The sequence below is a fragment of the Entelurus aequoreus genome, linkage group LG28 (assembly GCF_033978785.1).
Source record: "Entelurus aequoreus isolate RoL-2023_Sb linkage group LG28, RoL_Eaeq_v1.1, whole genome shotgun sequence".
NCBI lineage: Eukaryota > Metazoa > Chordata > Actinopteri > Syngnathiformes > Syngnathidae > Entelurus > Entelurus aequoreus.
This window is the reverse complement of record NC_084758.1, coordinates 10519054-10531553: the sequence shown is the minus strand read 5'-3', so window position 1 is coordinate 10531553 and position 12500 is coordinate 10519054. Positions and strand designations below refer to the sequence as shown.

The 12500-nt window shown below is 36.6% G+C and overlaps 1 protein-coding gene across 1 annotated transcript in view; it reads right to left on the bottom strand.

Annotated features, from left to right (window-relative positions):
• fstl5 (follistatin-like 5) overlaps positions 1–12500 on the bottom strand; it is a 336564-nt gene that overhangs the window by 173469 nt on the left and 150595 nt on the right. The window contains exon 5 of the mRNA XM_062039647.1: positions 1328–1494. Within this exon, the coding sequence (XP_061895631.1) occupies positions 1328–1494 (167 nt within the window). The remainder of the gene's footprint in view (positions 1–1327; positions 1495–12500) is intronic.

The following is a 12500-nucleotide window of genomic DNA, read 5'->3' as shown; positions in this document are numbered from 1 at the left end:
AAAAAGGTTGGTGACCCCTGTTCTACACTATATGATATTTTTAATCATGTTTTGAAAATAATGTTAGACAAATATTATGTTAAAACCATTTTGCATTTTCTTAACAGTTATATAAGACATATTTTTCAGACTATTTCCTAGGGAAGTGTTAGAATAATTGTAAGTTATCACACAAAACTTTGTGTTGAAATGAGTTCCAGGCAAAAGGACAGGGGCTGTCTTTGAGGCCTACCAAGAGTAAGGCTCGTAAAACTCCACCGTGTGAGGGGGAGAGTCACAAGAAGGCTTTTCGGTTTTCTCTCAGATGTTGTTCTGGCCCAAGGACTTCAAAGCGGAGAGATGACAGGATCTGCCCAATTTCCAGACGGACTCTTTTTGAAGTATTTTACGAACTCTTTTTGAACTGACCTTTCCTGTGAATTGTTTAGGACTAGAGATGTCTGATAAGATATTACCGGCCGATAAATGCGTTAAAATGTAATATCGGAAATTATCGGTATTGTTTTTTTTATTATCCGTATCGTTATTTTTTTGTTTTTTTTAATTAAATCAACATAAAAAACACAAGATGCACTTACAATTAGTGCACCAACCCAAAAAACGCATTCACACAAAAGGGTTGTTTCTTTCTGTTATTAATATTCTGCTTCCTACATTATATATCAATATATATCAATACAGTCTGCAAGGGATACAGTCCGTAAGCACACATGATTGTCTGGTCCACTAATAGTACTAACCTTTAACAGTTAATTTGACTCATTTTCATTAATTACTAGTTTCTATGTAACTGTTTTTATATTGTTTTACATTCTTTTTTATTCAAGAAAATGTTCTTAATTTATTTTTCTTATTTTATTTTATTAATTTAATTAAAAAAAGTACCTTATCTTCACCATACCTGGTTGTCCAAATTAGGCATAATAATGTGTTAATTCCACGACTGTATATATCGGTTGATATCGGTATCGGTAATTAAAGAGTTGGACAATATCGGAATATCGGATATCAGCAAAAAGCCATTATCGGACGTCCCTATTTACGACTTTTTCTGCGAACTTTTTGCAACCTTTGTCCTTTGGAAACAAAAGTGGTCATGTGGTCGAGGGGGGGGGGGGTCCAAAATAAAAGAAGGTGGCATGAAATCTTTTGGCAGAGCGTGCTGGAGATTGTAGAAGGATACAATGTCCGGGCGACTCTCAATATATTGAGTCCAAATTGAATTCTGTCTCTGCTTAATTCGTTGCCTCTTGTCTTGTTTAATAGATGTCATCAGTGTTTGAACCTGACAGGAAGAACAACCTAACATTCCATGTTGTTTACTCACGTTGATGTCGTCGAGGTTCAAGGCGTTGAGGTTCTGTCGGTTCCTCCGCCATAGTATCGGCGGCCTGCGTTGGCCCGTGATGGCACATGTCAGCACCACGCTCTGGCCGACGGTCGCGGTTTTGAGCGCCACCTTTTGGTGGTCCGGAAGGTCCAGCAGGTACACGTCTGTTGAGGACAGAAGAGAAGATTTAGGAGTGATGACACAGTAGGTCATTGTCACGGTGGTGTTTGTAGGCATGGCACCGAAGGGTAGGGGAGCGAAGTAAAACTATATTGTGAACTTGATCCATCTCTCATGTCAGTGCTTGGTGGTCCGAGGAACCCGGAGGGGAGAAACTTCCACATAGGGTTGTACGGTAGACCGGTAGTAGTATAATATCCCGGTACTAATGAATCATAAACGGTACTATACTCTGTTTGAAAAGTTTCCAATTAATATATGACGGGTTTAAGAGCAGAGGAGCATGTTGGGCAGCGCACACACACGGAGTACTTACAAGCAGACTCAGTGTGTAGACAGAAAAGGGAGAACGGACGCATTTTGTTGTAAAAAGTAAAGATAAAGGTGAAGTTATAACACTGAAACACCCTCAGGAAGAGGCGGTTTAAGACATGACTAGCTAGCTAGCGGCTAGCATCCATTCACAGTGTTTTAGCTTCTTCTAAATCACTAATCCTCTCCTCCATGGCGACAAATAAAGTATGTTTCTTACAAGTACCATTATCACATGCTTAACTACACACCGTAGCTCACCGGCGTCACAATGTAAACAAACGCCATGGGTGAATCCACACCTGGCATCCACTGTAATGATACCAAGTACAGGAGCGTATCTAGTCAATACTACTATGATTGCATCGATATTTTTCCTTTTTTCAAAATTCATATTGTGTTTATAAAGTCAAAAAATACGTCCCCGGACACATGAATACTTTGAATATGACCAATGTATGATCCTGGAACTGTATCATCCAAAACTAATGTAAAGAAGAATAAGTGATTATTACATTTGAACAGAAGTGTAGATAGAACATGTTGAAACAGAAAATAAGCAGATGTTAACAATAAATGAACAAGTCGATGAATCATTAATTTTGTCAGTTTGTCCCTCATAATGTGTACAAAATAATAGGTGTATAAATGACACCTAATGCTTTGTAATGTTATGTAACCTTGCCTGTTAGACAATACATTGTAATGTTATGTAACCTCGCCTGTTAGACAATACATTGTAATGCTTTGTAATGTTATGTAACCTTGCCTGTTAGACAATACATTGTAATGTTATGTAACCTTGCCTGTTAGACAATACATTGTAATGTTATGTAACCTTGCCTGTTAGACAATACATTGTAATGTTATGTAACCTCGCCTGTTAGACAGTACATTGTAATGTTATGTAACCTCGCCTGTTAGACAATACATTGTAATGTTATGTAACCTTGCCTGTTAGACAGTACATTGTAATGTTATGTAACCTTGCCTGTTAGACAATACATTGTAATGTTATGTAACCTCGCCTGTTAGACAATACATTGTAATGTTATGTAACCTCGCCTGTTAGACAATACATTGTAATGTTATGTAACCTCGCCTGTTAGACAATACATTGTAATGTTATGTAATGTTATGTAACCTTGCCTGTTAGACAATACATTGTAATGTTATGTAACCTCGTCTGTTAGACAATACATTGTAATGTTATGTAACCTCGCCTGTTAGACAATACATTGTAATGTTATGTAACCTTGCCTGTTAGACAATACATTGTAATGTTATGTAACCTCGCCTGTTAGACAGTACATTGTAATGTTATGTAACCTTGCCTGTTAGACAATACATTGTAATGTTATGTAACCTCGCCTGTTAGACAATACATTGTAATGTTATGTAACCTCACCTGTTAGACAACATTGTAATGTTATGTAACCTCGCCTGTTAGACAATACATTGTAATGTTATGTAACCTCGCCTGTTAGACAATACATTGTAATGTTATGTAACCTTGCCTGTTAGACAATACATTGTAATGTTATGTAAACTTGCCTGTTAGACAATACATTGTAATGCTTTTCTGCCTGACATGAGCAGCAGCGCCTGAGTAAAACAGACTCCATTAGTTCTGCTCCTGAAGGCAGAAATGCAACAGCTAAAGACAAAACGAGCACGGATCCCCTACACCACTACACCCTTACAACCCTACACCACTACACCACTACACCCCTACACCCCTACAACACTACACCCTTACACCCCTACACCCCTACACCACTACACCACTAAACCACTACAACACTACACTCCTACACCCCTGGACCACTACACCACTACACCCTTACACCCCTACACCACTACCCCCCTACACCCTTACACCCCTAGACCCCTACACCACTACACCACTAAACCCATACACCCCTACACCACTACACCCCTGGACCACTACACCACTACACCCCTACACCACTACACCCCTACACCACTACACCCCTGTACCACTACACCACTACACCCCTACACCACTACACCACTACACCCCTACACCTCTACACCCCTACACACTTACACCACTACACCACTACACCCCTACACACTTACACCACTACACCACTACACCACTACACTACTACACCCCTACACCACTACACCACTACACCCATACATCCCTACACCACTACACCACTACACCCATACAACACTACACCATTACACCCCTACACCACTACACCTCTACACCCCTACACCCTTACACCACTACACCCCTACACCACTACACCCCTACACACTTACACCACTACACCACTTAACCCCTACACCACTACACCCATACACCACTACACCCATACATCCCTACACCACTACACCACTACACTCCTACACCACTACACCATTACACCCCTACACCACTACACCCCTACACCCTTACACCACTACACCCCTACACCACTACACCCCTACACCGCTACACCACTACACCCCTACACAATTACACCACTACACCACTACACCCCTACACCACTACACCCCTACACCCTTACACCACTACACCACTGCACCCCTACACCACTACACCACTACACCACTCCCCTGGCCTCTGGAAGGCTTTTTTCCCCCCTCAACCTTGCAGTTTGAGGTCGGGTCTCCTTGGTGCGCCCGCCACCCACGGCCTTGGTGAACCTATGAGGGCCAACCTGCTCCAATCCGAGCACAGCGCTGAGTGAGTGGTGAGGCTGGGACTTAAGAAAGGTAATCTCTCACTAAACCTCTGCCAGGATCACAGCAAAAGGAGAGGATTTAGACACCTTTTATTTATCTTCTCTTGTTCTGATAGTAGGCAGTTTTTCTTGTTGTTTTGCTAACATGTGAAATTTAATTCAATAATAGTAAATATTCAAATTGTAATAATAGTTAGTCCTTGCAGTCTTTCATAAATGTAAGAAAACCTAAAAACATACCAAATTTTCGGAACCATAGGGCGCACCCCATTATATTAAACGGGTCATATTATTATAATTTAAAAAAAAATTGAAAATACTTCCTTGTGGTCTACAAAGGATGGCGCTAACTGTTTTAATGACATTCACACTTTACTTCAATCAATAACGGAGCAGCATCTCCTCATCCGTGGCTCACTAGTGCAACAACAACGCCCGAAATGTGTCCCGTGGAAAACCGTCCGACCGGAACTCTCTAATAACTAAAGTTGCTTGGGTGAATAATGTCAACTCACTACACCGGTATGTTTTAGTGCTTTCATGGCGAGTATACTGACAGATATAAGTAAGAACTTTACACTACTTTATATTAGCAATGGCAACAGTGGAGGATGAATGTCACATAACAAGAAGATAGAGAAATAGAAGAAGCTTATCCACTACGGTGTCGGCACGGACTACAAAGGTGGACGGGCGCATGTGTTCAGGATTTATGCAATCCATCAAGCGGTGTGGCTTCATAGCTTACCAAAGTCGAACTAAAACATTTTGATAGATTTTTGAGCACCATGTGTAATGTTCTATATTTTCAATGGAACATATAACATTTGGGTGTTGTTGACCTAAACCATATTGCCGTCTACACATATCTCGTGTGTGTTACTGCCATCATATTGCAGTCTACACGTATCTCTTATGTGTGACTGCCATCATATTGCAGTCTACAAGTATCTCTTATGTGTGACTTCCATCACATTGCAGTCTACACATATCTCTTATGTGTGACTGCCATCATATTGCAGTATACACGTATCTCCTATGTGTGACTGCCATCATATTGCAGTCTACACATATCTCTTATGTGTTACTGCCATCATATTGCAGTCTACCTGTATCTCTTATGTGCGACTGCCATCATATTGCAGTCTACACATATCTCTTATGTGTGACTGCCATCATATTGCAGTCTACACGTATCTCTTATGTGTGACTGCCATCATTTTGCAGTACACACATATATCTTATGTGTGACTGCCATCATATTGCAGTCTACATGTATCTCTTATGTGTGACTGCCATCATTTTGCAGTTTACCCGTATCTCTTATGTGTGACTGCCATCACATTGCAGTCTACACGTATCTCTTAGGTGTGACTGCCATCATATTGCAGTCTACACGTATCTCTTATGTTTGACTGCCATCAAATTGCAGTCTACACGTATCTCTTATGTGTGACTGCCATTATATTGCAGTCTACATGTATCTCTTATGTGTGACTGCCATCATATTGCAGTCTACACATATCTCTTATGTGTGACTGCCATCATATTGCAGTCTACACGTATCTCTTAGGTGTGACTGCCATCATATTGCAGTCTACACGTATCTCTTATGTGTGACTGCCATCACATTGCAGTCTACCTGTATCTCTTGTGTGCGACTGCCATCATATTGCAGTCTACACATATCTCTTATGTGTGACTGCCATCATTTTGCAGTTTACATGTATCTCTTGTGTGTGACTGCTATCATATTGCAGTCTACACATATCTCTTATGTGTTACTGCCATCATATTGCAGTCTACCCGTATCTCTTATGTGCGACTGCCATCATATTGCAGTCTACACGTATCTCTTATGTGTGACTGCCATTATATTGCAGTCTACATGTATCTCTTATGTGTGACTGCCATCATATTGCAGTCTATCCGTATCTCTTATGTGCGACTGCCATCATATTGCAGTCCACACGTATCTCTTATGTGTGACTGCCATTATATTGCAGTCTACATGTATCTCTTATGTGTGACTGCCATCATATTGCAGTCTACACGTATCTCTTAGGTGTGACTGCCATCATATTGCAGTCTACACGTATCTCTTATGTGTGACTGCCATCATATTGCAGTCTACACATATCTCTTATGTGCGACTGCCATCATATTGCAGTCTACACATATCTCTTATGTGTGACTGCCATCATATTGCAGTCTACATGTATCTCTTATGTGTGACTGCCATCATATTGCAGTCTACACATATCTCTTATGTTTGACTGCCATCATATTGCAGTCTACACGTATCTCTTATGTGTGACTGCCATCATATTGCAGTCTACACGTATCTCTTATGTGTGACTGCCATCATATTGCAGTCTACACGTATCTCTTATGTGTGACTGCCATCATATTGCAGTCTACACATATCTCCTATGTGTGACTGCCATCATATTGCAGTCTACACATATCTCTTATGTGTGACTGCCATCATATTGCAGTCTACCTGTATCTCTTATGTGCGACTGCCATCATATTGCAGTCTACACATATCTCTTATGTGTGACTGCCATCATATTGCAATCTACACGTATCTCTTATGTGTGACTTCCATCTACAGGTCACACTTTTCATTTCACCATGTACCAAATAAAACAGCTTTGAGGTCGGTAAGCACAACCATAATTATTCCGTACATTAGGCGCACCAGTTTATAAGGCACACGGTCGAGTTTTGAGAAAATTAAATGATTTTAAGTGCGCCTTATAGTCCGAAAAATACGCTAATCAATTTTTATTCTAAGAAAGTTACACTTTCACTCCGCTAGGCAGAACTTGTGCTTAATTAGCTAATTAAAACACCATAAATGCTCAAATTAACCGCCAAAAGGCGCCAGGTGCAACATATAAAAAAACAAAACAAATAACTGCTAGTCTCTGAATAAAAACATCGGCATCAACAGCTGTGGCTGTAGTCAACCCCACCAGTCATGATGTCATTTTTCTTTAACTTTACAAGAGTGAGTTTTTCCTACATGTTGCACTCAAGCAGCCTTTTTTAATTAGTCAACATCAATTATTTGTAACTGAATAATAATAAAAGTTTGTCCATATGCAGTAATGGTGTTACGTTAATTGGTTCCGGTAGTAACCGTAATGAATTAATTTATGCGAAGTAGGAATTACTGATACATCAAATATTTTCAAAATTAGAGCATTAAAAAACTTGTGTATTATCTTTTTGATGAATGTTTGACATTATGACAACTCTTTAGACATTAAATAAGAGAAGATAGTTACCTTCACACTCTTGTTGACCAATAGAATCATGTGCAAATCTTCTAACTCACAATTTTGTAGTACGTAACATTTATCATTATAATGATTTTAAACATCATGTACACATCATTATACATATCATTTATCACTAAATTGATTTAAAAAATAATGCACATATAGTACATAAAATATATCACTATTTTATTTTAAATATAATATACACGTAATAGTACATATATCACAATATTAAATTTGTTATATAATGTACACATAAAATGTCAACTATATTACTATATCAATTTTAAATATAATGTACAAACTATTGTACACATATTTCTTATGTGTTACTGCCATCATACTGCAGTCTACCCGTATCTCTTATGTGCGACTGCCATCATATTGCAGTCTACACATATCTCTTATGTGTGACTGCCATTATATTGCAGTCTACATGTATCTCTTATGTGTGACTGCCATCATATTGCAGTCTACACGTATCTCTTATGTGTGACTGCCATCATATTGCAGTCTACACGTATCTCTTATGTGTGACTGCCATCATATTGCAGTCTACACGTATCTCTTAGGTGTGACTGCCATCATATTGCAGTCTACACGTATCTCTTATGTGTGACTGCCATCATTTTGCAGTTCACCCGTAAATCTTATGTGTGACTGCCATCATATTGCAGTCTACATGTATCTCTTAAGTGTGACTGCCATCATATTGCAGTCTACACATATCTCTTATGTGTGACTGCCATCATATTGCAGTCTACACGTATCTCCTATGTGTGACTGCCATCATATTGCAGTCTACACATATCTCTTATGTGTGACTGCCATCATATTTCAGTCTACCTGTATCTCTTATGTGCGACTGCCATCATATTGCAGTCTACACATATCTCTTATGTGTGACTGCCATCATATTGCAGTCTACACGTATCTCTTATGTGTGACTGCCATCATTTTGCAGTACACACATTTATCTCATGTGTGACTGCCATCATATTGCAGTCTACATGTATCTCTTATGTGTGACTGCCATCATTTTGCAGTACACACATATATCTTATGTGTGACTGCCATCATATTGCAGTCTACACGTATCTCTTATGTGTGACTGCCATCATATTGCAGTCTACACGTATCTCTTAGGTGTGACTGCCATCATATTGCAGTCTACACGTATCTCTTCTGTGTGACTGCCATCATATTGCAGTCTACCTGTATCTCTTATGTGTGACTGCCATCATATTGCAGTCTACACATATCTCTTATGTGTTACTGCCATCATATTGCAGTCTACCCGTATCTCTTATGTGCGACTGCCATCATATTGCAGTCTACACGTATCTCTTATGTGTGACTGCCATTATATTGCAGTCTACATGTATCTCTTATGTGTGACTGCCATCATATTGCAGTCTACACGTATCTCTTATGTGTGACTGCCATTATATTGCAGTCTACATGTATCTCTTATGTGTGACTGCCATCATATTGCAGTCTACACGTATCTCTTATGTGTGACTGCCATCATATTGCAGTCTACATGTATCTCTTATGTGTGACTGCCATTATATTGCAGTCTACATGTATCTCTTATGTGTGACTGCCATCATATTGCAGTCTACACGTATCTCTTATGTGTGACTGCCATCATATTGCAGTCTACATGTATCTCTTATGTGTGACTGCCATTATATTGCAGTCTACATGTATCTCTTATGTGTGACTGCCATCATATTGCAGTCTACATGTATCTCTTATGTGTGACTGCCATTATATTGCAGTCTACATGTATCTCTTATGTGTGACTGCCATCATATTGCAGTCTACACGTATCTCTTATGTGTGACTGCCATTATATTGCAGTCTACATGTATCTCTTATGTGTGACTGCCATCATATTGCAGTCTACACGTATCTCTTATGTGTGACTGCCATCATATTGCAGTCTACATGTATCTCTTATGTGTGACTGCCATTATATTGCAGTCTACATGTATCTCTTATGTGTGACTGCCATCATATTGCAGTCTACACGTATCTCTTATGTGTGACTGCCATCATATTGCAGTCTACATGTATCTCTTATGTGTGACTGCCATTATATTGCAGTCTACATGTATCTCTTATGTGTGACTGCCATCATATTGCAGTCTACATGTATCTCTTATGTGTGACTGCCATTATATTGCAGTCTACATGTATCTCTTATGTGTGACTGCCATCATATTGCAGTCTACACGTATCTCTTATGTGTGACTGCCATCATATTGCAGTCTACACGTATCTCTTATGTGTGACTGCCATCATATTGCAGTCTACACGTATCTCTTATGTGCGACTGCCACCATATTGCCATCATTATTTTGGTGTTGTTGTTTTTGATTACGCTTTACTTCTGTTACTGTATGTAAAAAAAAAAACCTGCACTGCAACAATGTAATTTCCACATTGTGGTATGAATAAAAGTCTGACCTAACCGAGCCTATATACAAACCCCGTTTCCATATGAGTTGGGAAATTGTGTTAGATGTAAATATAAACGGAATACAATGATTTGCAAATCCTTTTCAACCCATATTCAATTGAATGCAGTGCAAAGACAACATATTTGATGTTCAAACTGATTTTTTTTCAAATAATCATTAACTTTAGAATTTGATGGCAGCAACACGTGACAAAGAAGTTGGGAAAGGTGGCAATAAATACTGATAAAGTTGAGGAATGCTCATCAAACAATATTTTGACTTCATTCTTGCAATAATATAACTATATTCTTACAATATGTTGACTTTATTCTTGCAATATTAAAATTTTATTCCTACAATAGTTTGACTTCATTCTTGCAACAATATAACTTTATTCCTACAATATTTTGACTTTATTATTGCAATAATATAACTTTATTCCTATAATATTTTGACTTTATTCTTTCAATAATATAACTTTATTCTGAAAAAATATTTTTACTTTATTCCTGTAATATTATAACTTTATTCTTGCAATAATATAACTTCATTCCTACAATATTTTAACTTTATACTTGCAATAATATAACTTTATTCCTATAATATTTTTACTTTATTCCTGCAATAATATAACTTTATTCCTATAATAGTTTTACTTTATTTGTGTAATAATATAACTTTATTCCTAAAATATTTTGACTTCATTCTTGCAATAATTTAACTTTATTCCTACAATATTTTGACTTCATTCTTGAAATAATATAATTTTATTCCTATAATATTTTGACTTTATTCCTGTAATATTATAACTTTATTCCTGTAATATTATAACATTATTCCTACAATATTTTGACTTTATTCTAGCAATAATATAACTTTATTCCTATAATATTTTTATTTTATTCCTGTAACATTATAACTTTATTCCTACAATATTTTGACTTTCTTCTTGCAATAATATAACTTTATTCTTACAATATTTTGACTTTATTCTTGCAATAATATAACTTTAATTCTACAATATACTAACTTTATTCTTGCAATGATATAGATTTATTCCTATAATATTTTTACTATATTCTTGTAATAATATAACTATATTCCTACCATATTTTGACTTTATTCCTGCAATAATATAATTTTATTCCTATAATATTTTGACTTTATTGTTGCAATATTATAACTGTATTCCTATATTATTATAACTTTATTCCTGCAATAATATAACTTTATTCCTACAATATTTTGACTTTATTCTTGCAATAATATAACTTTATTCCTACAATATTTTGACTTTATTCATGTAATAATATGACTTTAATCCTACAATATATTAACTTTATTCTTGCAATAATATAACTTTATTCCTATAATATTTTGACTTCATTCTTGCAATAATATAACTTTATTCCTACAATATTTTGACTTTATTCATGTAATAATATAACTTTAATCCTACAATATATTAACTTTATTCTTGCAATAATATAACTTTATTCCTATAATATTTTGACTCAATTCGTGTAATAATATAACTTTATTTGTACAATATTTTAACAATATTCTTGCAATAATATAACTTTATTCCTACAATATTTTGACTTTTTCGTGCAATATTATAACTTTATTCCTACAATATTTTGACTTTATTCTTGCAATAATATAACTTTATTCCTATAATATTTTGACTTCATTCTTGCAATAATATAACTTTATTCCTATAATCTTATTTGGAACATCCCACGGGTGAACAGGCAAATTGGGAACAGGTGGGTGCCATGATTGGGTATAAAAGTAGATTCCATGAAATGCTCAGTCATTCACAAACAAGGATGGGGCGAGGGTCACCACTTTGTCAACAAATGCCTGAGCAAATTGTTGAACAGTTTAAGAAAAACCTTTCTCAAGCAGCTATTGCAAGGAATTTAGGGATTTCACCATCTACGCTCCGTTGTAATGGCCATAGGGGTCCATCGATATATATATATATAATAAATTGCCAGTCACAGTTAACTTGTGCTCAGCTGGGAATATATATATATATATATATATATATATATATATATATATATATATATATATATATATATATATATATATATATATACTTATTATGTCATCCATTTACTTATTATAAACTGTTACAGGCGTATTTAATAATCATGTTAATATTAAATATGTACGTAAATAATATGTGGGG